Source organism: Haplochromis burtoni, unplaced genomic scaffold (assembly GCF_018398535.1).
Source record: "Haplochromis burtoni strain Fernald_Lab_line unplaced genomic scaffold, NCSU_Asbu1 Contig_80, whole genome shotgun sequence".
Lineage (NCBI taxonomy): Eukaryota > Metazoa > Chordata > Actinopteri > Cichliformes > Cichlidae > Haplochromis > Haplochromis burtoni.
The window spans coordinates 1-27,596 of record NW_024582441.1 but is presented as its reverse complement, the minus strand read 5'-3'; the positions used below and the strand labels follow the sequence as shown (position 1 = coordinate 27,596).

The window sequence follows — 27,596 nt, the reverse complement described above, 5'->3', positions numbered from 1 at the left end:
TGTTCATATTCAGCTCAATACCAAATATTGAGTAATATTTTCTCTGAATACGAGACGATTCCGTTTTTCTCTACTAACTAACCTTGTGAATAAAATAAAGTTCACTATCAGTAACATCATAGCACCCACCCAGCTGTATAGAAACTCCGTCATGCTAGCTAGTACGCAGTATGAGTTATTGTAACTGAATGACACAAAGCTGTGGGTTTGTTTTTATTTTCAATATCGCACACACCGTACTACACTGCATACTGTAATTACTGTACTTTTAATTTCTGAAAAAAATGCTCTAAAGCTTCTTTTAATGTTTCAAAGTCTATTTGGACAATTTGGACATGACAACCATTAACTGGGGTATAAAAATATGCATTTCAAGGTTCACGTCCATTGCTCGACAGTTTTCAGTAAAATACAGTGAGCCACAGCGTTAAATGCAAATAATATGGAAATGAATCGTTAGACTGACATCCAATCCGCACCCCTGCCGTTAAAGTGATAATGGTACAATCCGAGCGCTTGTTTAGCTCAGTTGTTGAAAAGGCTGACTGTAAAGGTGCAGGTTCGAGTCCCCAGTCGAGGCTGTTTATTCCCCGTCTTTTTCCATTTTCATTTCTGTCGCTAATAAAATAATATAATTTAAAATATAATTTTAAAAAAAATGGTATGATCTATCTCTGACGCATCGCTCGTCAACCAGGAAGTGAAAACTGATCCGGTGTTGAAGTGTGAATGGCTAGTTAGGTGTGTTACCAGTCTTCAAACGGACAGGTATCCCGCTGTATAAATGTAAGTAACAGTGTCTATTGCGCTAACATTGTTCAATCCAATATGAAACATTAATGTGGACTGATAGTTTTGCTTTCTGTCTCCTTCCTGCCTGTTAACGGTTGTGGAGCCGTGGCTTAAGCTCCTGTTACGTGGGTTTTATGCGTAATCTTGTGTTTTTAACCCAGTTTATTCAGTCAAGCAGCACCGCACACACAGTGCTGTTACTACTCACTACAACACTGCACCTATATTGTTGAAGGTGTGCATACTGATGGTAACTGACAGCAGCCACGTTTTAACCCCGGAATATAATCGACAGTGGTTTCCACACTAATAAAAAGAGAAGTGTGCTCTTGCACAAGGGGCTCTTCTTGTCTTGTCACCGGAAGTTACCTTAACATGGATAATTTCTCCTTCACGTGGAGCAGATTTTCTTTTGTTTTTTTCTAACCATGTGAGGGGTGTTACAGACGACTCTGTGTTCTCACAAGGGTTCGCGGATGTGTACAGATGATGTTAAAATGGCTTTTTATCGTTATTATTATTTTAGACCCTATTGTGTTCCTGTGCAGCACATTTGTGGAGAATATAAAAAGTATATAAAAAATGAAAAAGCTGGGATATAAAGATTCAGGCATTCAGGCTGGATAAGTGTGGGCTCAATGTTTGTAACTATTCATTTTTATTCAAATGGATAAACTATTACTGTGCTGAATTTCGATATAAACTATGGGAGACTAGAAGGGCTGTTAGGATTACATTTTGAGCTGACGCAAAGTATACCAGTGCATATGGCACCACAACCGCTGCAACATTACTTGTCATGTTCTCATGTTATTGCTAAGGATTGTCTATTGCATTGGAGTCACACTGGGTTAAATATGTACACTTGGGTTTTAAGGGGTATTTATTATTTTCTTCTTTTTTGGGTTGTATGGAAGCCCCAAACGCAATTTCATTGTTCTTGACAATGACAATAAATAAATACTATACTATACTACTATTTAAGTTAATAGTCAAATAGCAAACCTAATAATTGCTGGCGAGATAATTTTACACAAGCACAAGTAATTTGTTGTTACTAAAATGCAGAAAATAAATCTGTCCTTCAAATGGTGTTTAGAGGAGGTTGTAGTATTTCTTGTGTACTTTAGGCTCCTTTCCTACACCTGCATCTACAGCTAAACAACACTTGTTTAGACTTCCTGTTGCTAGCCACTCTGGCCTCAGAGGTCTGTTTGTGTAATTCTCTGCACTGTGGCGGCCCTTAGAAATATCCCTCACTCTGAGCACACAAACTTTATTTCTGAGTATTTGCATGGAGTGTTTCTCTCATGCTTTACTTTGCATGTGGGTTGCATTATAAAAGTGGGTGGGTGGGGGTGTGGTGTGTGTGTGTGTGTGTGTGTGTCAGCAGAGCAATGTCTCCTGATGAGCTGGTGTACCTGGGAGTCCTTGCTGCTTCCATCCCTGTTGGATTCCTCTTCCGGTACCTCAGTGAGTATTTCGATCAAATTATGAACACATTCATACATAATTTATATATTTATTTTTATCTAATGCTGCTTGCTGGTGATTGTTATACTATGAGATGAAAAACTGACACAACCATAATTTACTATTTAAATGCAAAAGGGGAAAAAAAGTCTTATTTTGAGAGTTGTGATTATTCAAATAAGTCCAGATTGCATACACGATACTTGGTTAGTAAAGGGTTAAAACGGGATGAATTATGTTGATTTTCAGTGCTCTGTAAGTGCTCGGGAAAAAAATACTGGCACATCGGATCTTGATGAATAAAATCATAAAGCTAAAAATCTTCAGTGATGCACGTTGTGCAATTCATTGGAAACAAAACAACATAACAACAGTTAGTGGGGGGGGGAGTCAGTCCTTTGAAGACTGGATTCAAAGTCACACCAAAAGTCCATGTTAACAAGCAGCACTGAAGTTACAGCAGCACAGAAGTGTGTGACACTTTGTAACAGGAAATCGTATGCATTCAGCTGGTGCTGCAGGAAACATTTTAATGATTTTATTTTTGGTTGTATTCTGCTGCAGAGTCTGCTTTACACTACTGGTGTGTGATCAGTTAAATTTGTAGACCGTTTATCAGCAAGGATATTGATCAATCAGTATAAGTTGAATAATAAAGTGAAGGGACTTTCACGTCTCCTGGAATCAATAAATGATGTTTGCCCCAAAGGCAATCTTTACCTTAGCTTGAATATGTGAAAGGACGACCACATATTCAGGATAAACACATGGAAATCACAAAAAATGCTCATGTTTATATTTTGCATGGCTTTCTCTTTAAAGGTTTTCACTAATTAACTGATGATTTTATTTTTATTTTCAATTTGCATAAAAAAAATTACATTTCTCCACCTTTTATCAACGGGGGCTGACAGCAGTGGGTGGGAATCAACAGACTTGTATAACATTATATTTTTCCTGCTGTGTCAGGCACTTTTCCTGCCCCACGGTAGACACTTGTAGGTGGCTTCCACTCTGCAATTTTTCTGTCACTTCAGGTCCACCTGTGAAGCAGGGTGCCGCTCTTCTTCTCGGCCTGTCCATCACTATCGCCACCTGCCACATCCACACACTCCACTCCCTGGTGACCGTGATCGGAACATGGATTATTATCAAGAGCAGTTGGAGGTGAGGAACGGACATCCATGCATTTCAGACTTATTTTACTTTGTATCACACAAACTGTTGTCTGTGAATTCACCTGTAAATTTTTCAAATATAGCAGCTGATCTAGAGTGTAGAAATGGTTAAAAAAAATAAATAGAAATAAAAACCTGTAAGCTTTAATTTCAGCCAGAAAGTGAAGATCACAGCATGCAACAGTATGTACATGTAGTCTCACTCCTAACTATATATGTCTGTTTACAAGGCACGCCCCAGCGCTGAGCCTCAGCTGGACCTTTCTCTACCTCCTCTTCTTCCGCCTGGTCACTAAGTTTGGTCTGCCATCACCAACACCTTTCGCCAACGCCGTCCAGCTACTTCTCACGCTCAAGGTATGGAAAGTTAAAAACACTCAAGTGGAGAAATCAGTTTAAAATTATACTGCAGTGTATTTCAAATTCATGCATCCTTATCTTACTGTTAATGTAGATGGTGAGTCTGGCCAATGAGGTGCGCAGCTTCCACGTGGAGAAGAAGAAGGACGTGAGCTCCTTTGCAAAGTCCCCCGTCGTTGGCGGTCTGTCGCAGGAGCCTTCCATCTACGACATTTTGTCGTATAGTTACTGTTATGTCGGTATAATGACGGGTAAATAACTTGTCTTAAATGTTCAGAAAAAAGGAAATTCTGATCTTACATGAACTGTTTTTAGCTGTAAATTGTAATTAAGTGTTGGTGTTCATTTGCTTTTGCATGAATTTTAACTGTTGTCTCTCTTTGTCTCGCTTTCTGCTACTTGTCCAATATTGTGAGTCCATGCTTTTTTTTTTTTGTATTATTTCTATTTCTAACAGTTTTCATAAATCTCTACTCTATTTTTGTTCTCTCACTTCCTTTTCCTACTCAACTGCACCCTGTGTTGTTGTTTTTTTGAACCACACTGCCCTCTAATGTTCCTCTCTATACCTTGCATCATCCTGATTGCCCAATTTTTGTCTGTCACGGTCTTCTCAATCCTGCATTTATCCCTCTGTCTCATCCCTTCATGTCCTTAAAGGCCCTTTCTTCCGCTTCCAAACATACATTGACTGGGTGAGGCAGCCGAGCCCGCTGGCCCTCCCCGGTTTGACGCCATGCCTGCAGCGCTTGAAGCCGGTTCCTGTCTATGGCGCTCTGTTCCTGGCTGTCAACTCTGTCTTTCCGCTGGCCTACGTTCGTACCGAGGACTTCTTGGATCAAAACGTTTTCTATAGGTATTGTGACAAAGAATCAGCACAACAGCAATACACTTTTGGAAATTAATAGGAGTTATAGATTAATTATATTTTGTCATATTATCACTGGAGAGTTTAAGTTTTTTTTATCAGTGATTAAAAGTAGACTAAAGTAAGACAACTGTAAACAAAGCAATTTTTTTAAAATTCTATTAGAAGAATTCATTAGAATGATTTTACTCAAAAATAACATTTATACTCAGTAGCCACTTTATTAGGTACATCTACAGTGTATCGTGAAGTCGTCATGTTCAAGACACCAGTTTCAGTTGATTTTAGCTTTTTGACGTGGTGGAAGCAGCCATCAGAAAATGGGTACACTGTTGTCATGAAGGGATACACATGGTCAGGAACAATACTCTGGTAGACGGTGATTTTTAAATGATGCTCTGTTGGTACTAAAGGGCCCAAAGTGTGCCACACCATTACACCACCCCTGCCAGTCTGAAACCAGTGGCACCCAGTGTGGTCTTCCACTGCTGTAGCCCATCTGCTTCGAAGTTAAATGTGTTGTGTGTTTAGCGATGCCCTTGTGCATACCTTGTTTGTAACAATGGTTATTTGAGTTACTGTTGACTTCCTATCAGCTCAAATTGAATTGGCCATTATCACACAGAGAACTGATGCTCGCTTGATATTTTCTCTTCTTCAGACCATTCTCTGTAAACTCTGGAGAAGGGTGTGTGGAGAAAATGCCAACAGATCAGAAGTTTGTGACGTTTGTCCAAGAGTCACTTGGACCACTGTTCTTCCTCATTCTGATGCTCTGTTTGAACTTGAGCAGGTCGTCTTGATCATGTCTACGGGTTTAAATGCAATGAGTTGCCACCGTGTGATTGTCTGATTTGATATTAACAAGCAGCTGAACAGGTGTACTTAATAAAGCAACTGTATATATATCAGAACGTAATTAACTCTTCAGTAAAGGGCACTGAATAGATTTGTCACATCTTATTTGTTTCTTAGGACAAAGGTGCATGATACACTTTGTCTTTGCTTTCATCCTCAGGATGTTCTACATGGTAGCAATATTCTTCGTATTTAGAATGCGTTTCTATTCAGCGTGGTGCGGCGCTGAGGCTGGCTGTATCAGTGCTGGCCTGGGCTGCTATCCAGAAAAGGCTCTTTCTAAACCTGGAGGAGGACCTACTGTCGACTACAGGTACATAATCACAGGAATAGCAAGCATATAAAAAGAGGATGCATCTGTGTACATAAACAAATATTCTAAAAGTGTAGGGGTTTCATATTTTTGGTGTTAAATGCTGGTTTCTTTTCCTTCTCTCCAGTCCTGATCCCACCACGGAGGAGAAATATGACTTCAAAACCATCCAGAACATCGACTGTTACAACACTGACTTCTGTGTGAAGGTCCGACATGGCATGCGTTACTGGAACATGACAGTGCAGTGGTGGCTGCATCACTACATCTACCCCAACGCCCCCTTCAAAGCCTACACACTCAGGTATGTGAAGCAGGTTCTGCTTATTCTACAGTAAGAGATCCCTGTGTGGTGTATATGGGACCTGTGCAATAAGTTCTAATGTTAGGAGGTACATGTGAGAGGTGGCAGCAGTCTTCTTTAATATTCTGTTTATATTCAGCAGGGATGCCAGTGAAGCTTCATATCTTATACAGAAGTAATAAGTCCTAAATGCAGTGCTGTTGTTGGCTAATAAACATTACAAGGCAACAGTAAAATTCCAAACTCAGTACGTGGGGAAAAACGTAACTACCTGGATTTAAATAAGCAAATAAGTAACAGCCATGCACTGAATAACTGCTTCAGGGTATTGAAACCTAACTGACGACATGAGTAGCTTCTCTCTCTCTCTTTTTTTTTTTTTTTTTTTTTTTTAACAACCACATCAGAAGACATATCTCATGCTGTGTAAATGATATTATTCATTTACAGAGGTGTCAAATTATTGGCCGGCATCAAGCAAAGAAAACTACTAAGGAGATTACTGAAACTATTAAAAACTGTCCAACGCATTAGTGAAACCTGGAAGGAAAGTGGTGTCTCATCTTCCTCAAAGAGGAAATGTGGTCAGAAACCACTTAAACTTTTTACCCAAAAGCTTTACCCACTGAAAACTGACTAGGGGTAACCCTCAAAGCTCAACTGAGTCGTAGGTCATATTTCAGACATGCTTATATTAAAAATAGCTGGGTGTACAGATTAGTAAAATCCCAGAACCAGTTTTAACTGGTGCCAAAACACATGTTTATTTATATGTACTGGGGTGTCAAAACCTGTCAATAAGTGTGCTAGGGAGACTGTCAAATGTTGTCTTTATGGAGGAAAGAATAAAAAAAAAAAAAACTGTTTTTTTTTCCTCTTTTCATTTATGAGTGAGGCTAATTGGGAAGGAAATGTTTAGTAAGGAGCATCCAAGATTGGATTCTGGGGCGATGGAAAAAGATCATGTGGTCCAAGTGCAGATTTAACCTGCTCCAGAGTGATGAAAGCATCGGGGTGAGGTGAATGAAGTGATGCACCTATCATGCCTATTATGTACTGTGCAACCCCGTGAGGGCAGTGTTATGATCTGGGGTTGCTTCAGTAAGCCAGATCTAGGCTCAGCAACATTAGGTGGCCAGAAACAATGAGGTCAGGTGACCCGATCAGGCTCAAATGTGAAAGAGTGTTTAAGGGAGCATGAGGCTTCATTTCCACTCATGGGAGTGAGTCTGAGTCTCTTATCATCAAAACAAGATGTTGGTGAAAAGTTGCAACTTTGTCTGGAAATCATAAATGTTATGACATTACGTACATGCATGAAAATATGAAAGCTAAACATCGTCCAAAAGATGATTGAGTGTCTTCCCCCCCCCCATTTTATTATTAATATCAAATGTCCCATCTTCTCTCTTACTATCTTCTTTCTTAACTGGCGTATGTTTCCAAGTGTCTCTGTCGCTGCCGCACATGCACATTTTTAAAAAAATGTGTCTCATTTGCACAATGATGAAACATAACAGAAAAGAAAAGCTTGACACTTCAGTTCGTAGCAAACATGACTCACTCAGTAGTGGATTTTTTTTATTTATTTATTTAAATAGCCTCTTTTCAGCAAAGCGTTCTGTTCTCCGTGTGTGTGTGTGTGTGTGTGTGTGTGTGATTGAATCAAAAATAAACTGCACTGCCTGCTACAACGAGAGTACACAGTGTTCATTGTGATAAAAGAACATGTCAGCCAGTGCCACGACGCAGCTCACATGTTTTTGTGGAAGTTTATAGCACACAGAATCATGAATATACTGATCCATATTAATAATGTGGGTAAAAAAAGCAGGTTTGTGTTTTGTTTTCTTACAAATACACTTACCGCAGACTTTAAATATCCCATTTATGTAAATGTGCGGGTCAAACCTTTTACAATTCTTCCTTTTTTGCACTTAAACCACCCTTATCCCGCCTCATGATCTTAACACCTCTAACAACTGAGGACCGAAACTCACCTCGTGTTTGGTGTGCCTCTCTCCTGTGTCTGTACCTCTCAGGGCTGGCTGGACCATGTTCATCAGTGCTTACTGGCACGGACTGCACCCTGGCTACTACCTCTCTTTCCTCACCATCCCCCTTTGCATCGCAGCAGAGTCTGCCATGGAGGCTTCTGTCCGAGCTAAACTGGGTCCACGTGGGCAGAACATCTTCGACTGGGTTCACTGGCTCTTGAAAATGAGGGCCTACGACTACATGTGCATGGGCTTTGTGTTGCTGAACGCCACTGACACCATCAACTACTGGATGTCGATCTACTTCATCATGCATGTCATTGCTGTTTGCTGTATACTAGTGGGCAGGGTCTTAAAGGGAGGGAAGAAGGAAGGGAGGAGAGGGGACAAAGAAGAGAAAAGAGAGGGCGAGAAGATAGATAATGATAAAAACAAAAGTGGAGAAAAAACAGACTGAAAGGAGGTGCAAGGAAATAAAAACTGGTTAGATCATTTTTGGGAGAGGAGGAGGAGGTTGCTGCAAGAGCAGAATTTCAAACGCTGGTTTCACCAACACTTATCTTCCTAACAAAGCTCACACAGGTCCAAGAGAAAAGTTCAAATCTTGTTTAGTTAAAAAACAAAAATAAAAGTGCATTTCATATAAACATATTCATACAAATGCTGTGAACAGCGGAAGAGGAATCCTCGAGCTCCGTGAAGGCTTTTAGAGTGTGAGTGGCAGCTGGTCTGTAAACGGTTACAGTGCAGCAGATATCTTAACATTACTGAGGAATCTTTCACACGTGGATACAAACGCCTAAACTTCACAAACTCCTTCTGTTTCTCTTTTGATAAAGCCTGTTAGCAGTTTCAACATTATTTTTTGACATGAAATCAATCTGAGAAACCCTTTTTGCTGGCGTAGAACTCGACTTTGAAAGTACAGGATCCCAGTAGTAGTATCATATAAGGAAAGCTACTTTTGGCTACTCCCTTATTCGTGAGAGGTCACCACAGCAGGTGTCTGATTGGTGGTTTGTGGTTTTTTTTTTTATACCGGATTGCCTTTCTGATGCAACCAAACCACAATTTGTACCATACATCCTTTGTTTTTCTTGTTCTTCAAAATATTGTACCAACAGGTGTATAGGATTGCAGTAGAGGTAGATTCTGGGTGGACTGCTTGCACTCCTCACTTACACAACCACCATCTATGAGTCCACGACCCTGGCTGGGCCAGGTGTAAAGTAGGTCGTCTAGTATTAGAAATGTCTGGAGACTTGATCTCCAGCTCCTCCAGTCCACACGTTGACAAGATACTGAGCATAGATGCATCCATCTACGATTCCAGATCTAAACGTGAAATGCTTACAAGGTTACCTTTACCTCTTGTAGTTAAACCTGTTACTATAAGAGCAACGAGTACCTCGGACACCGATGATTGACTAAATCAGTTTCTGTATGTAGCAAAACTAACGTAGGTAAATATTCATACTTACTGTGTCTGTAAGACATGGGAGTGGTTTCAGTCCCCTTAGTATCCATATATTGTTGTTATAAGCGTGTTACTGCAATTATCTTTCAAGTAAAATGTTGAAAATGTGTGGTTTTAAAAAGAAAAAGAAAAAAAGACGGCCGTTTCCTCACCTGGAAGTGATGGATAATACCAGTGGTGCATGGGGTTTTTTAAGTTAAGGGCACCAAAAGGAGCAAACATCCAGATTTCAGTGCTTGTATTCACATCTGAAAGATTCTTACCATTACCTGCTGCACTAGTAATCCACTCCTGTCACCTGTATGGTGGTCTTGATAGTATTTCATGAGGTATAAGCAGTCTTGAATTGTATTTCTAATCAAACGAGGTGCATGTCATGTTGAGATCCTGGCTACAGCCTGTATTAGAATGATGAATGACTAGTTTTATGATGGAGATAACCTAATGAGTGTGTCATTAGTTCAGCTATTTTGGTCTGCTTGATAAGAATTGACCTTTTGTATTCCTGCCTAATTAAATTAGGACCTCATTAACTGTTTTAGGTAATATGTTATATGTGTATATATATGTTATATACACACATGCACACACTGTATGTTCTGTTATTTTTGTATGCCAAACATTACTGTGTCCTGAATTTTAATCCTCTAAATTCCTTTTTTTTCTTTTATCTTTTTTGCATTAGTTCCCCTCACTGTTCTGCTCATAGATGTAAGCAGTTTAGATCATATCAGGAGCATCTCCACTGCATGCTGTCGTATCCAGGGAAAGGTGTGCCATGTAAATGATAACAATAGTCCGTTCACTGCCAAAATGTCTGTACTGCCATCGTGTAACATTCTGGGTAGGGACCAAACATTTAATGTGAAGACTTACAATTTTCTATAAGCTGCCAGTGTTTGTCATTGAAAACAGCACAGCTAGGATTTGGGGGATTATTGTCAATAAAGCTCCTAAAATAAATTCAGGAGCTAATCTCAGCTGACTGCAAGAGGTGGGGAACACCCTGAGCCTGTCTCAACTGTTAATTCTCTTTAAGGCAGCGATGATGTTTTAGAGAGGCCATATTTTCATTTTTTGTGATACAAACATTTCTGTAACATTAATGTAAAACTGTTTGATCTCCTCAGTGCACTTCAGCAGAAAGTTAATACATGATGTTATTGAGTTATTGCCATTCCCTCACTGTTAGTTCGCACTGTATGGTCTTGAGGTTATGAGAGTTACAAATTCATTTTTGTGTTGTGCTTGGCGTGTGCCAAACTTTACCATTAGAGAAATGTTTCTGTTGTCACATGTCGATGACTGCGAATACAAGTCCTGCTCACCGCTTTTCTCCGGAGTATTTATTTTACTTCTTAGTCTGTTTTGTGTTTTTTTGTTTTTGCGCCGGCTGTAACGTTCCCTGATTTGTAACAGTGTTGAAAGTGCAATACATCTCAGCATTTCCTCTGTGAAGATTTAGTTTGTTATAAAGGTCATATTAAAGCCTCTGCAAAGCATTGGGACGCGGTGCTTTCTCTAGGTAAATGTTTGTTAACGACATCCTGTTATTAAAAACCTTTTGTTGCTTTTGTTGTACACAGCAGCGTGTTGTATTTCATTTCCTGGCATCCCTGTCCGCTGTTAAAATGCATTAATTTCCTCCCCTCTCCTGTAAAGTCAAAGACATTTATGATTTTAGCACTTCAAGACAAAATATCTGACATCCTTGTTTTCAGTGTGCTTTTCCCTTCTGGCTGGGTAAAGCTAACTCATTAGGTTGAAGCCAATAAGGAAGTGCATGTGCAGTCATTTACAAAGGGAGTAAAGTCCGTGAAAGGGGACAACAAGGAAGCAGGTCATGGATACGCAGATTATCCTCACAAGGAAGTCTTTCACTTATTTGTTTGAGTCTGGATTTGTTGTCGGTCAGCTATTAGATGTGATCGTAGAGGAAAACTGTTAACATTCGTCAGAGAGATGGCCGGTGAAATACAGAGACAAAACTCTCATATTTACGATTACATTGGAGGTGATCAGATTTACCTGCTCGTATTTGTTGTTTTGTTTTAAACTCTTAGACGATGTCTGAATGTCTTTCGCTCACAGGAAATGGTTATGACGATGAGCAGCAGTCACTCAGGCGTCGGCGGGTTTCGTCTCCAGCTCCTGATCAGAGTTATCCTCACTTCAACTGGGACTCAACCCCCGAGGATGAAGATGAAGACAGCGATGGTGGACCCAAACGGGACATCAGGTGTATTCCCCTGCCCATGCGCCTGAGAAGAACTATAAGGTATGAAACTTTCTACTGAATGTTTGGTGGTGACGTTTCAGTAATTCAGTGGAAAAACGGAGAAATAAAGAGAAAGCTAATGGAGAGCCCAGATTTGAGGTCATGGACTAAATTAATGCGAGTAAATTAATGACTAGAGTTTAAAGGTCAGGGAGTCAGCAGTGTATTGCTCGTAAATGATAGCATGTTCCCAAATTTAAACGCGGTCTTAAAGAATGAGTATGTGGCCGATATGAAGCAGAACATTCATCCTCTTACAAATGAAAAACATAATCACCCTTCATCATACACTGTGACTTATCTCACTGTGTTCTGTTACAATAGTATATATTGGACTTTATAACTTCACTTGTGCTTGGGTTTTAACTTTTAGCAGTATATGATAAAAACTTAAGTCATCTAAATAACATCTTGTAATGGAGCTGGGATAATGTGGATCTGCAAAACACACACAACATAATTTCCAAGTAGATTTCTGGAAGAAAAATCATTCAACGCATAGCTTCATTTAAACCCAATCAATTTCATTAGCTAGTTGTTATAGACAGCTGGTTGTTCATGTATATTAAACTGTACATGTCTGCCTACAGTTACATCTAGAAACCTAAGGACATGGACACAGTTTGTGTAGGTTTCATAGGTTTCTACACCCTCACAGTGATTTCAAATCAAACAATCAAGACATGATTGAAGTGCAGACTTCCAGCTTTAATTAAGTGGACTTAACAAAAGAGTTGCACTAACTGTTTAGTAATTACAGCCATTTGTATACACAGTCACAGTAATTGCACAGTTGATTGATGAGCAGTTTCATGGCCAGGTGAGGCCTGTTCACTCACTGTTTGATTACAAATTAAGCAGATGAATGATAGTTAGAGTTGATTTCCAGTGTTTACCTTGTATTCAGTAGTCTTTTAATTGAATATATATAATGTTCTAAGAGATGTTGATACAGGCGAAGGAGGCAATAATTAGGCTGAAAATTCAAAATAACCTTTCAGAAAAATGAAATATACTTTAGAAGTCAGTAAACTGGTTCATTCCTAAAAAGAAGGATTGCATTGAGCAGCTCAGTAAAACCAAAAAGGCCTGAAAGAAAATAAAAGCCAGCTTTTATTATTGTGGTTAAGAAGAAAACACCTTTATAATATCAGCTCTAGTAAAAACAACTTTTGAGGAGGTGTATCATTGTCAGAGTCCACAATCGTGAAACTTCTTCATGAGTGTAAATGCACAGGGTTTACTACAGGGTTCAAACCACTGGTCACAAGGAAGAAGAAGGCGGTGGCCATCTATGGGGAAAAAACTGTTTGGACAGATGAAACTGAGACGTATCAGAATGATGGGAAGAAAAAGGTTTGGAGAAGGAGAAAAACAGGTCATGTTTGGAGACAAACCACATTATCTGTCACACATGGTGGAGGAAATGTAGCATGCACAGGTATTGCTGCCAGTGGAACCAGTTCACTGGTGTTTATTTATGATGGGACCTCAGATAGAAAGTAGCAGGACCAACTGTGAAGTACAAGACTGTACTCTCTGCTCAAATTCAACAAAGTACTGCAAAACTGATCAGACTGTGTTTCACAGAACAAAAGGATAATCCTCCAAAGCAAACTGTAAAAGTACCCAAAGGTTTTCTCAAGGCAGAGAAATTGGATATCCTTCAATGGGCAAGTCAGTCACCTGATCTCAACCCAACAGATCAGCTTTTCAGATACTAAAGACAAAGTGGATTGAGAAAAACCCCTCAAACCAGCAGCAGCTGGAGGAGGCTGCAGTAAAAGCCTGGCAATCAGAATCATAATACTTTATTGATCCCTTGGGGAAATTATGTTGGTTACAGCGCTCCAGTACAAACAATAACAAAATCAGGCAATACAAAAAGTAAGAAATAGCACAATATATACATACATATAAGTTACTTATTGATAAATATCTCAATAAGAAAGAAGGGAAAGTGCAAAAGGGTGTAGCTATTGCAATGTTATATATATATATAATATATATATATGTTATATATATATATTATAATTATATATATATAATGTATATAAATATATATATGTTATATATATAGTTATTATATATATAAATATGTTAACAAAAACAGACAATAAAGAATAAGAAATAGCACAAATATACATATATGCATATATAAAGTCACTTACTAATAAATATCTGAATAAGAAAGAAGAGCATGTGCAAAAAGGGTGTAGCTATTGCAGTATACAGTGTGTTAGGTGGATGAGTTGTACAGGGAGATGGCCACAGGCAGGAATGATTTCCTGTGTCGTTCAGTGGTGCTTTTTGGTAATCTCAGTCTCTCACTGAACGTGCTCCTGTGGCTAGCCAGCATGGAGTGGGTGGGAGGAGTTATCCAACATTGTCTTTATCCTGGACAACATTCGCCTCTCCATCACCACCCTAAGAGAGCCCAGCTCCATCCCCACAACATTACTGGCCTTGCGGATCACTTTATTATTATATAGCATCAGCAACCCTCAACCTACTGCCCCAGGATTGCACTGGCCACAACAGACTCATAGAAAATTCGGAGCATTGTCCGACAGATGTTGAAGGACCTCAGCCGCCTCAGAAAATAGAGTCGGCTCTGGCCTTTCCTGTAAAGTGCTGTGGTGTTTTTAGCCCAGTTCAGTTTATTGTCAATGTATACTCCGAGGTATTTATAGTCCTCGGTCTTTGCCAGGTTGAGCCTCAGATGATTCTGCTCATACCACGTGACAAATCAGTTAACCACAGCCCGGTACTCTGTCTCATCATCCCTGCTGATGCATCCAACCACCGCAGAGTCATCAGAAAACTTCTGAAGATGGCAGGTCTCTGTGCAGTGGCTGAAGTCTGTGGTGTAGAGGGTGAAGAGGAAGAGGGAGAAGACAGTTCCTTGTGGTGCCCCTGTATTGCTGATTACCTTGTGGTCTTCCTGTTAGGTAATCAACAATCCAGGACACCAGAGAAGCATCCACCTGCATCACTGCTAACTTATCACCCAGGAGGGTCGGCCTGATGGTGTTGAAAGCACTGGAAAAGTCAAAAAACATGACCATCACAGTGCTCGCCGGCTGGTCCAGGTGGGTGTAGACATGATTGAGCAGAGAGATGATGGCGTCATCAGTTCCGAGACGGGGCTGGTAAGCAAATTGAAGGGGATCCTGATGTGACTCCTCAAGGGAAGAAACACAGCATTTGGTGATGTCCAAATACACCTCATGCAGTTGTTGACTGTAAAGGATTTAAAGGAGAATTAAAAAGCGATACTTACATTTAAAATTCTGATTATGCAATACGTCTCTGAAAATACGTCTCTATTTATCAAAATGGCTTTAAATTCACAAACTGTCAATGAAAACATTTTTGATAAAGCCCCTAAACTAAAGCTGAAAGCCTGCACTTCATTCACATCTTGATTGATTTAAAATCCTCTGTGGTGATGTGCAGAGGCAGAATGACAAAAACTGTTTGTTAATGTATGTATATACTGTGTAAGTGCTATCTAATTCATGTTTATTTAATAATTCTCCTATATATAGTTTATTTTAAATTACTTGGTAATTGTGAGGGAATTTTGAGTTGTTGTAATATAATTTCTTTATTATTTGTCCTTCACAGGGAAGTGCAGCAAATGCGGTCGCCCGCATTTTCCAGAGATGTGTCCTGGAGAGGGAGACAGATGCTGCGTAAACTCAGAAACAAATGCAAAGAATTTCTTTACTTTTTCTCATTGTGGAGGAAGTCAGTGCAAATGATTGGAGGTACACATGCAGTAAATTAATATAAAAGGACAATAAAGGAAGCAGCTCAGTCCCACGCGTTAAGTTTACATTTGAAACAAACCATGTTTCTTTGCCCTCACAGGGAACTTTGGAGGTGGTGTCCAGTCTTACTTCGTGTTCCTTCGCTTCTTGGTGGTTCTGAATTTTGTGTCCTTCTTTCTGATTGCTGGGTTTGTCCTCATTCCCAGTGTTGTCTTCAGATCCACCAACCACCACCAACCAACCACCAACAGCACAGATATCCTCACTGTTAGCAATAACTTGAGTGAAACAAATCGCACCGGTGCGTCCTGTTTCTTCATTTCCTCCTTTTTTCCTTGTTACTCATCTTTTATCACATTTCTTCGTAATTACAACAGGAAGCCTTCTTGCACTTTGCTGCAACAGTTTCCAGGCAACAGCCCTGCATTTGTAGGAGTAAGAGTAGAGAGAGTGGTACCCCTTCTGTTTTCCCTTCAGAAATAAAATGTGGGCTGCTCACCTGTGGATGAGCAGAATATTTATACAAAATTCCACATCTGTGACATTCAAATATATACAAAAATGAGTTTATCCCTAATATCATTTATCATCTCCAGACCTGAAATAGCTTTACAGGATGATGTATGACTTTTCCAAATCCTTTGATTATTTTAAAGCCACATAAGAAACAGATCTTATTTAGACGTTAAATAGTTTCCACTGCAGCTGCATTGAATCTCCCAGTCTCTTTCTGTGTATTTAATTTATTTACAAATATCATAAATTCTTGAGGCAACAGCATGACCTTTATGTTCAGAGGAAGCTTTTTGTTTACTGTGTTTTATTTTTTCAAATCCAGCTAAATGCAAGGTGTATGAAGTTAAGAGCACAACGGAGATCTATCAGTACCTGCTCGACTTCCTTTCGGGAACGGTGAGACGTTGAGAGACTTGCAGAATGTATATAGACCTGCACTTTAGTTTGAGGCACTTTAGACTTTCATAGAATTGTCATTCCACTTTCATTCTGCAAAAAGGTGACACCGAGAACACATATAAGGTACAGCTGGAGTAATAATGTCTTTTTGTGTGTGGTGGTTTGAAAATAGAAAGTCACGGGTGTTACTGACACTATGTTGGCATGAGTATGAAAGTAAGGCAGCACACGCAGAACCACAACACTGAAACTAAAGCAGCTAGTTTGAATGAGCTGTGACTCATTTCAGGCTTTACACCTGTGCTTTTCTGCTGCACCTTGTCAAAGTGTTTTATGTGAATGACACTGGTTCATTTATGCTTTTAGGCTTCACGTTGGAGCTGAAGCCTACAATATAGGCCTAAATAATAAATCTAGCGATATATTGTAGTGAAGAAATTGCACAATTCTCCTGCTTTTATTCTCAGCCGGCAAAATGTAATTGCATCTTGAGCTGGATAGTCTTCTCTCCTTTACAGGGTTTTATGGAGTATTCATACCTGTTTTATGGCTACTACAACATCACAGAGATGCCGAACGGGGACTTCTTCTACAACATCCCTCTTGCCTACATCCTCACTGCTGTCTTCTACTTTGCCTTTTGTCTCATCTGCATGATAACACGGTCAGTCCCACGACTGTAACGGCCAGGTTCTTGATTAGACAGCAAAATTGGGTTTGTTTTACTGAATTCCTGGGGTCTGGAGACACTATAGTTCGTGTTAAACGGATGCATTATGTAAATAAAGGCTGTGTGTTTGCATGTTTAGCTTAGAGTCCTGAGTTCAGTCAGCCTGACTTCTGTCTGTATCCTTTTCACTGGCTGTTCACACACAGGATGGGGACTGCAGCTCGAGTTGCTGTGGCAACGGGAAGCAGCACTGGAGTGAGCAGTTACAGCATGATCGTGTTCACCGGATGGGACTATAGTTGCCTGGGAGACAGAGCTACCAAACTGAAGCAGAAAAACATCCTCTACCAGCTACAGGTCAGAAGGGATCTATCCTACTTAACAGGATGAAGTGCTGGAAAAGAGAAACGTGACCCACACGTGGCAGCTTTGCTCCACAGTTTCGTATACACGATGTGCCTTCAGGTGACCCCTCATTTCTCTTCTCTCCCTCGGCCAGGTGGATCTGGAGGAGGAGAGTCGAAAGAGACACGAGGCTGATCTGTCAACATCAAAAAAAGTGATTTTATACTCTCTGCGTGTTTTAATGACTTTTCTTTCACTTGGGTTCATTGGAGGAGCTTTCTACGGCATCTATGTGACCACACAGTTCAGCCAGGTAAACGATGTAAAAATAATGATGCCAACATGATCTTCTTGAAGCTCTGGGTGACCATCTCCCATTTCTGCTAAACAGAATAGGGCTGATGAGCAAGGGATCCTTGGCTTTATTATTCAGTATCTCCCGTCCATGGTCATCACTGCTGGAAACTTTGTGGTGCCTCTGCTGTGTGACAAGATCGCCTTAGTAGAGCAATACTCCCCCAGCACTACTATCATATTGGCTCTCTTAAGGTTTGTGAGAAAGAGATTATGTCACATGCATTTAATTTGTTTGTGTTTGTAATGCTTGAAAAAAAAAAATCTGATCAGTCGCTCCAAGCCCATATCTTCTTATCACAAATACACAATGAGATATGACAAACTCCAGCAAATGTGGAAATTTTTATTGTAAATAAGAGAGTAAATGCAGAATTATAACACTATAACAACTATTGATAATAATGATGCTGCTGCACCTATTTTAAAAATTGACCAGAATATTAAACACAATAAATATTTTACTCACTTTAATCATAGTACTATAACTAGGCCCATAATTATCAAGACTGCCAGGTTCATCCTTAACGACTGGCTCTAACAGAGCAGACAATAATGGGTCTAGTCACAAGCCATGGATCAAACAAACAGCAAAATGTTAAATGCCTGATGATAAATATGATCTAACCCACATGTTTTATTATCTGGCCACTATGGCTATACACAAGCTGCTATAATGCTTTTGCCATGATTCTCCAATATAGTGTGCAATACGAAGGAAATTATGCTGCAATCACCACCTTACCTGTTCTACAATTCAATTTCAGCTCAGGTTACTTCGTGTGGCACGTCCTTCAGTTTTAAAAAAAAAAAATACTAGCTCACCCTGGCTCCCACACAACTTACATCAGCTAAAACGTTGTTCATGGGGCCCTCAAGGTAAAATAAACACAAAAAACAGCTTAAAACCTTCCCTGCTTTAAACCTGGTCATTAGTTTTATGTAACACATTTGTAAATATGGTAGTGTATCCTTATCTGTGTTGAGTTATCAAGTAAGATTAGTGTGAAATTAAAATTAGATGAATGAAAATGACCCATTTCTCTTCCACACCCAGGGCAGTGTTTCTGCGTCTGGTGAGTCTGGGCGTCCTCCTCTACACCCTGTGGAGTCAGATCACCTGCTACCCTAACGAGCTCAAAGGAAACTGTACACTGTGCGGGTACAACTACGATGAATTCCAAGTAATTATATTACTGATCTTCATTTTCAGAGTGTAACAGCGCGGAGGGGGTCCTATATGACAGACCTTCTGTTGTTTGTGTTTAAGTTGTCTGTCATGAGAAAAAGCAGTGCTTTCAGTTTGTTGCTGGATCAAGACTTTGCTGGGTAAATTAAACAGGATCCCTTGAAGGCTTCGACGTGCAAAAGAAAAACTGACAGAATAATTGAACTGGAAACTCATTTACACTCCGTTTGTATTTTAAAAAGTCATAAACAATAATGGTAAAGCATGTCAGGTTTTTCAGTAAATATTTTTTGATCTCTTGGGGAGAACAGTAGCAGCTCTGCGACTGCCTCGTTCCGCTGAAGGAGGCTTGAGTAAAATACAAAACGCGCTCTTTAACAGCTGCTATAACAGCCTGTGTGTGGAGACAAAGAGGTTAACACAACAGTAACATCAGCTTTGAATATATTCAGCATGTCCACACTGAAAGACAATCTTATCTTTTCTTATTGGTAGTGCTGGGAAACACGTGTGGGGCAGGAAATGTACAAGCTCACAATGTTTGACCTCCTCATCACCGTTGCTGTTTTTCTGCTGGTTGAATTTCCACGCAGGTACTTTTTATAGCATAAAGATATGAGTCGTATTAATGCACATCATGCAAATGCATGCTGTATATTTGAATACTGGTCAATCAGTCTTGTGTTCAGCTGTTTTTTTGTGTATGTGGTAGGCTTGTGGTGGATAACTGTTCCTGTAAGCCTGTTCAGTGGGTGGGGCGGCAGGAGTTTGTGGTTCCCTCCAATGTGCTTGGCCTGGTTTATGGTCAGACTGTGGTCTGGGTGGGAGCTCTTTTTTGCCCTCTGCTGCCCGCCATCAACACCTTGAAGTTTGTCATCCTGTTTTACTGCAAGAAGGTGAGGCTCTAGCTTTAACACCGCCAACACGTCACACATTGCTTGGTGATTGTGTCCCTAATCCACTATTAAATTGCCACTTTCCCCCCGCAGATAACACTCTTCCAAAACTGTCGGCCAGCGCTGAGGACGTTTCGTTCTACCACCTCCACCTTCTTTTTTCTGGTGGTGCTCCTGTTTGGATGGGGTTTGGCAACAGTTGTCTTGATTTACAGTCTCTCTGAGTGAGTGTTTCATACTTACCTGTAACAGTTGCAACACAACTGCTTTTTCTGCATCACTGTAAGAAAACTTGCTGGATCCTGTCACTGCTATAAACTTTGCATGAAAACATTTTTCATGTTATTTAACATTGCTGAGGACAAGTGTGTCCCTCTTCCTCAAACAGGATCCGTCCCTCTTACGGTTGTGGTCCTTTCCACTCATCCAGTACCATGTGGTCAACTGTTCCAGACTCATTCAACAATCTCTCTAACGTCACACAGGAGTTTCTCTTCTTCGTCGGCTCCCAGGCGTTCTCCATCCCTCTTTTTGCATTAGCAATGTGCGTGAACTCTCAGTATGCCATTTGTGTAATGATGACCTGCATATTAAATAGTCCTTACTGTCCATTTCATGGAGTAATATTATGTCTCTCTTCTCCCTGGCAGTGTGGTGATGTGCTATGTCGTAGCTTTAGCAACTGTCTATGGGAGAAGCATTGCACTGCTAAAAGCTCAGCTTAAACTGGTAAACTGCTTTATTATTATTACTATTATTATTATTACTATTATTATTAGATAAAGTCATGTACTTAAGGAAAAAGCCAAAGAAGGAAAGTAAATACACCCTCTTTCAATTGTTCAGGACATAGTAACAAAAAAAATCATCTGGTCCTTATCAGACTCTAACATGATGTATTACACCATGTGATTACTTAACAAAAATTATGCCAAAATGCAGAAGCGCTGTGTGACAAACTAGGTACAACTAGGTACACTTCCTGATTCAGTAGCTGTTAGAACTGTATGACTTTATTAGTCTCTCACATTGTTATGAAGGAATTTTGGCCCACCACAGCTTTTCAATATGTTTAAGGTTAGGAATTTGACTGGACAATTGCAGCACCTTGACTCTTTTCTTTGTCAACCATTCAGTTATAGATTTGCTGCTGTTCTTGGGATCACTGTCCTGCTGCATGACCCAAATTCAGCCAAGCTTTAGCTGTCAGACAGATGGTCTCATAGTTGACTCTAGAATACTTTGGTATACAGAAGAGTTTAAGGTTGACTCAATCACTGCAAAGTGCTCAGGTCCAGTGGGTGCAAATAACAAGCACAAATCATTACCCCTCCAGCACCGTGCTGGACAGTTGGTTTGAAATGTTTGTGCTGATATGCTGTGCCTGGTTTTCACCAAACATGATGCTACACATTATGGTCAAGGATCGCCACTTTGGTCTAAACTGAACAAAGGACATTGTTTCAGAAGTCTTAAGGTTTGTTTAGACTTAAGCTGTGTTGCCATGATTTACAGTAAATAGGCTTTCTCCTGGCAACCTTTCCAAACGAGCCAGTCTTTTTAAACTGTGCTATCAGTTTTCTACAACTGCTTCTGCATCATGTTTCAGTATTTGTTACAAAATGAAACAGTCTAATATATAATAACTTTCTGCTTGTATGTATTTGCATTAACTTCATTTTAAAACCTGCCGAGGATTAATATCATGTGTTGATAGGTAAAATCTTGGAATTCAAAGAGGATGTATTCACAGGCACTTTACAACAACTACACACAGTCCAGTCCAAATATACAAACCTATCTGCGTTAATTACCTTACAGTTTATAATGACCCTACAGTCCCGAAATTAAATGGTGATCTTTTATATACGTCATTAGGCTTCACTTTGAAACAGTAAGTTAAATGGTTTCCTGATTCTCACATGGACTTATGAGTTTTTGGTTTACAGGAGAGCCGTGACAAACAGTTCCTGATCAAGCAGATTGAGAGCCTGACTCGGCAAGCTCATATACCGACACATCATGCAGGAGTACAAGATTGAAAACGATATGGGCAAGGATCTACCGTCTTGAAAACAACATAATAAGACTTGTTTTTATGTTTATAATTTAATGCAGGCTAGGTTTTACCACACACGTCTGCACGAAGATAACTGTATTAAAAGTTGTGATTTTTTTAAAAGGAATACATAAAGAAGGAGAATTAAAACTTTATCGTTATTAGAGTATAACATTTCCAATATGTAAATAGATTAGTGCCTTTTCTGTCTGTCCTTCAAAGCAGATATTCTTTTCTTTACATAATAAAATAAAATGAGAAACATAACAGCCCCCTCTGCTGTCGCCATTGTGTTATTGCTTCAACGTGGAGCTACTGTTTACTTCCTGTTTGGGTCTGCCTGTTCCTGTGAGGTCCTGCTACCTGTCCAACAAGAAAAAAATCTTCACTCAACAAGTTGGTGACAGTGCCTGGGCCCTGTTTTAGAGAGTAAAATGTTAAAAAAATTATTGCTAAATTGGCGGAAATGTGATATCTATGCGTGGTGCTGAGTCCTTAAGGTAAAGTAGATGTGGAAAGTAGCAAACATCGGCTAACATTATCTCGTTAGCTCTGCCTCTTGGGAGGTCAAAGCTGCAAATATAAAGTTTGTTTTTGTATATTTATATATTTTTATTCTATTTTTCCGCTTTGGGGCATTGACGCATTTCCTTCCACAACTAGCGGCTTTATTTGGGGGAACTTATTCACGTTTTCCTTCCACTTTTGCCGCTGCTAGCCGACTGCTAACCTATAGTAGTAACAGCCGCCAAGGGAACAATGAACATCCTTCCGAAGAAGAGCTGGCATGTCCGCAACAAAGACAACGTCGCTCGAGTGCGGAGGGACGAGGCCCAGGCAGCAGAGGAGGAGCGCGAGGCCAAGCGTCGCGTGGAACGCGCGGAGCAAGAGGTGACTCCGGGTGGATGACCGTGGCGTGCTGTTACTGTACATACTTTTTGCTCTATTTCCCATGTAGTTTGAGCAGGATACCTCAAATTCAAACCAGATATGATCAGAAGCAAGGTTACTAACTTGAACAACATAAAAAAACGTACATTTATAATAAAAGTGTACAGTAAATGTCCTTTTTCAGTAGAGCCTACCTGAGATGCTCTTAGTCCAACCCTAGTTACAAAAAAGTTAGAATACTGTGTAAAGTGTTGCTGAAAACAGTGAGGATTTTTAAATTAAGTAAACCTAAATACAATATACCTTGAAGCACTGATGGTACCTTTCCAGATTTGCAAGCTGCCAGTTCCATAGGCACTAATGCACACGTTGTACCTTGAGAAACAGTTTCTACTGTGCCTCAGTCCATTTTGAATAGGCTTTGGCCCAGAGAAGGCAGCGTTTTTGTATCATGTTCACATATGGCTACTTTGAAGTGTAACAGTAATTTCTGGAAGTGTTCCTGAACCCATGCAGTGACTCCATGACAGAATCCTGCCTATTTTTACTGCACTGTTGCCTGTGTTGCCAAAAATCACAGGCATCTAGTATTGATATTCAAAGTCTTTGTAACTTTACATTTAGGAGCTTTATGCTGAAATTGGTACACAACTTGTAGACACAGTTTTTGCATACCCAGTCATGTTACTGAGCGGTTGGCAGTTAACTTAGTTGCAAAATATTCCTCTAGCTGTTTCCTTTTAGTTAAGCTTACTTTTCCAGCCTTTTGTTACCACTGTCCCAACTTTTTGAGATCTGTTGCTGCCAACAAAATCATTTAAAACATTGGTTATAAACAACAATAACAGTTGTGAATAAAAATTGCAAAATGCAATGCATTCTCTTTTTAATCTACATTTTGCACAATAAATAAATATCTAGAATATTAAAGCTTTTTATAATGGGATGGAAATCTAAAAAATAAATATATTAATAAGGCAGAATTTTTTTGAAATCAAATGTATTACAGAAAAGTTACCCAAAAAAAATAATGTCAGTACTGTACATTAAAGTAAAGGACAGGAAACATAAGATGACATTGAAGTAGCTCAGTATCACAGGGGGTAAAATGTAGTGGGCCGTGCAGAGCCGGAATAAAATGTTATCATGCGAGAACAGATTGTTCTCTGCTACACTTATGTGTTGCATTGCAGAGATTATTAGGGTTTTACTGTATTTAAAGAAGCTTTGAGCCCATCAGTGAGGGTTTTTTTTGCCATCCACTGTCACTAAAAATATTTTTAACCATTTTATTTAACTTACTAAAGCTTAAAATAAATTTTTGTTGATCAAATAGACAAAATGTATTGGAAAACATATAGACCTTTGATACGTTAAGTAACCCAGATGTCCAGAACCCCTTAAAAGGCCCACACTGAGACAGGAAACACCCTGTTTTTATGAAACAACAGAGTGAAAGCAGACTAAATATTAGCAACCACGTATGCATTATAATACGTAGAGTGTATGAGCATCAGATACTGTCCTTGTTGACTGCTGATTAGCATTGTTTCTCTGATGTGTCAGCTAACTTTTGTGCTGACTAAATGTTCAAACGGTGTAGTGATCTTTTCTTTATTTCCCCTGCCAAAAAAGGGTGGATAGTTAATGGTAAAAATATGTAATATACTAATTAAAAAACAAACAAGTTGTTATTTTAAACATCAGTATTGGTCCAGAGTTTTGCAATCACTGCATCCCTAATAGATCTCTCACTAGTGCACGCCTATCCTCTACAATTGTAAAAAACAACACATTTACTGTTGTATGCTGTCTTTTGTTAATATTTAAAAAAAAAAAAACAACACCTGGAAATCAATGCTAACATTTCCTGTGTGTTACTATTCAGATTGCTGTAAATGTACTGTACGTCTCTAAATTGGCACCAGTAGAAAACTTAAGTATTTATGATTTGAGTTTAGTTTTTTATTATGAAGGTTAAATAAGCTTTGCTGTGCCCATGAATGTCCTTTAATTGTTGTTCATTGTTTACAGGCACGTACAGAGTATCTGAGAAGGAAAGCCCGAGCTGCTCTTCAGCCAACAGGAGGAAGCAGAGATGATGGTGATGAGGAACAGGGTGGAGGAAGTGGAGCTCTGGAGCATCTCAATCTTTTCCCCCTGGAGGAGTCCTCGGAGAAGAAGGGGAATGAGGAGTATCTCAGGGAAAAGAAAGAAGAAAAGGTGTCCGTGCTGCTGCTTCTGTCAGTCTTCTCTTTCATGCTTTTCTTTTGCTCTGACGTAGCAGCTGAATGATAGCAAAGCTTTTGCAAGTTTGGTACCACATCTGGGTTCAGTGTCCTGCATGGTCTGTGGTTGCAGGTCCAGTGCTGAATACCATTTACATTTTCATTTTTTCCATTAAAAACCTTTAGTAGTTAGGAGTGGATCTGCAAAATCTTGCTTTTCAGCTCAGTCACAAAAATGCTAAATGCTTTGTATGTTTTTGAAATGTTGCCAGAGAAAAGACGATTCTTATCTAATCTCATCATTAGTGGGTGTAGTTTTCTCAGATGTCATTTGAGTGGTTTGTTATCACCACACTTTAAAAAGCAATGCAATCAGTTTAAATTTTTGTCTTGTTGTCATCATACCTGCTATTCTATTCTGCAGCCCAGTGCCAGTATGTATGCATGCAGCGTAAATAGATGCAGCATGAGACGGGTGGGAAATTAATTCAGACAGACAATATAAATACAAGTTAAAGCCCGTGGATGTGATCAAGGCTTTCCAATCACAGGTCAGAAAATGCCAAAATGCTGCTGATGGCAAAGCAGAGGCACTTTAGTACCATTTACATTTATTTAATGATTTGCTGAAGTATATTAGTTTATTGTGTGTCCTGTTTTAATGGCAGAGAATATTCATAACAGTTGTTGTGTTTTAGTTAATTAAAATTTTTTTGCTTCAGTAAATTCAGAACTCAACAGGAAGTTGAATTTTTGAAGTGGTGTGGTGGGAAACACATTGGTGCATAATGAGATACGCTACACTCAGGCTACGTCCACACTAATGCGTTGTCGTTTGAAAACGCATTGTTTTCTCTCTGTTTCGGCCTCCTGTCCACACTGAGACAGCGTTTTTGCTGATGGAAAACGCAGCATTTTGAAAACGCTCTCAAAAACATTTCTGGTTTCCTTGGTAACCTTTCATGTATATACATATGTGTATATGCACTACTTCCAAACACTTTGTATAAGCACTTTCTTTCTTTCAAGAACACCTACTAATTGTATGTCACGTTGCTGTATTGAGTGTTTGGATTTCAAAAGGGATATTGTCAGCCACCATTTATCACCTAATGCTGATTTCCTGTTGCCACTAGCTGTCGCGCTGACTTTGTGTAGATGTCTCCAGACTCGCTTCCAGGACGTCAAGCTCAGGACAGAGTGGACAGTGTACATTTGAGTTATAAGAGCTTTTTGTGGCAACTAATCAAAATTTGCTGAGCTGACATGGACGCACCAGACAACACAAACTCAAAAACTTCTTAGTTTGGCATTGCCAAGGTCTTTAGATTAAAGTTCTCTAAGAGGAGTTTGATAAAGTGTACTGCCTGAAAAAAAGCATTTTACATTTAAAACACTGGACTTCCTGTTGGGTTTAGAGCATGTCTCCAAGAGGCTTTTTTTCTAAATATTGCGGGTTTAAGTCAGGCTACAGAATTTCATACATGTAAGTGAAACTTGTTATTGTTTTTTTTTTTATATGTAGCACCAGAAACTATTTTTCCCACACCCACAGGCCAAACCTACAAAATACAAAAACTTTTACCAGTTTCGTACCTTTCAAACTTTCCTACCCCATCAACAACTTCCTGTTTTAACAATATGAAGCTAAGATAGAGACCAATCAAAAAGCAGTTCATCTGCTCTTCTAGACCTTTTCGACTTTAGCTTGGAATACAGTCGAGAGTATCAGGTCGCATTTTTTCCCACTGTTTTCCTTTATCACACAACAAGAAATAGTTTGCTTTTGACATCTTCCCACTGCTGGTTTTATGTGAGGGAGCTGCTCAAATAGCACACAGCATGCGGCACACATGATGCCTCAGACAGTTAGCTCTGCTATTTGCACTTAGGAACAAGTACTATGGAGCTCGTGGAAGGTTAAAGACAGGTTAATGTCCCGTCTGGCTACTCAGATATTTACATTCTCCTATCTGTTGGGTATTGTATAAACAAAACAAACACATGTATAAACAAAAAGTGTGCTACAGTAATGAAAAAAATAACACAAAATATTTGTTTTCTGTTGTTGTTTTTGTGGGGGGGGGTTTCTAGGAGAAGCAGGAAAGAGCCATTGGCTTACTGGTGTCATTGGGACCCCAGCCGGGGTCTGAGGTCACGCCGTGGTATCTGAAAAGCAGCAAAGACAAAGAGGAGAGCAAAGAAAAAGAAAAGAGAAAAGGGATAAGTGAAGAGGAGAGAGAGAAGAAGGATCGTAGACTGAAGGATAGTTTGGATCCTTTGAAAGATATGAAGAAAGCTCTCGGAGAGAAAGACAGAAAGGAGCACAAGAGCAAGAAAAAGGAAAAAAGAGACAAAGGGGAAAAGAGGAGCAG

General features: G+C 39.6%; 3 protein-coding genes across 4 annotated transcripts; all 3 read left to right on the top strand.

Moving 5' to 3' along the window:
- Positions 1–662: 662 nt before the first annotated feature.
- On the top strand, positions 663–11,203 carry mboat7 (membrane bound O-acyltransferase domain containing 7). 2 transcript variants are annotated; one of them, XM_042222113.1, is made up of 9 exons: positions 663–786; positions 2,186–2,265; positions 3,303–3,432; positions 3,674–3,800; positions 3,898–4,054; positions 4,464–4,659; positions 5,690–5,842; positions 5,970–6,146; positions 8,189–11,203. In XM_042222113.1, the coding sequence occupies exons 2-9, from the start codon at positions 2,190–2,192 to the stop codon at positions 8,598–8,600; spliced, it is 1,428 nt and encodes a 475-aa protein (XP_042078047.1). In that variant the 5' UTR covers positions 663–786; positions 2,186–2,189; the 3' UTR covers positions 8,601–11,203. The 2 variants fall into 2 exon arrangements, with proteins under 2 accessions (XP_042078047.1, XP_042078048.1); XM_042222114.1 differs by having other exon boundaries at positions 675–786; positions 2,183–2,265.
- Positions 11,204–11,318: 115 nt separating this feature from the next.
- On the top strand, positions 11,319–22,378 carry tmc4 (transmembrane channel-like 4). Its single transcript, XM_005925349.3, has 16 exons — positions 11,319–11,634; positions 11,712–11,898; positions 15,529–15,671; positions 15,775–15,975; positions 16,513–16,586; positions 17,108–17,253; positions 17,466–17,616; positions 17,759–17,917; positions 17,996–18,153; positions 19,016–19,142; positions 19,643–19,740; positions 19,860–20,043; positions 20,137–20,267; positions 20,432–20,587; positions 20,694–20,772; positions 21,993–22,378. Exons 1-16 carry the CDS (start codon positions 11,583–11,585, stop codon positions 22,083–22,085), a joined length of 2,139 nt encoding a protein of 712 aa, XP_005925411.1. The 5' UTR covers positions 11,319–11,582; the 3' UTR covers positions 22,086–22,378.
- A 52-nt stretch (positions 22,379–22,430) lies between these two features.
- Positions 22,431–27,591, top strand: LOC102293564 (leukocyte receptor cluster member 1 homolog; the record flags this gene model as incomplete). Its single annotated transcript, XM_005925359.3, has 3 exons — positions 22,431–22,993; positions 25,028–25,216; positions 27,316–27,591. Coding segments are annotated over exons 1-3 (597 nt in total), but the record flags the coding sequence as incomplete, so codon positions are not given.
- Between the last annotated feature and the right edge of the window lie 5 nt (positions 27,592–27,596).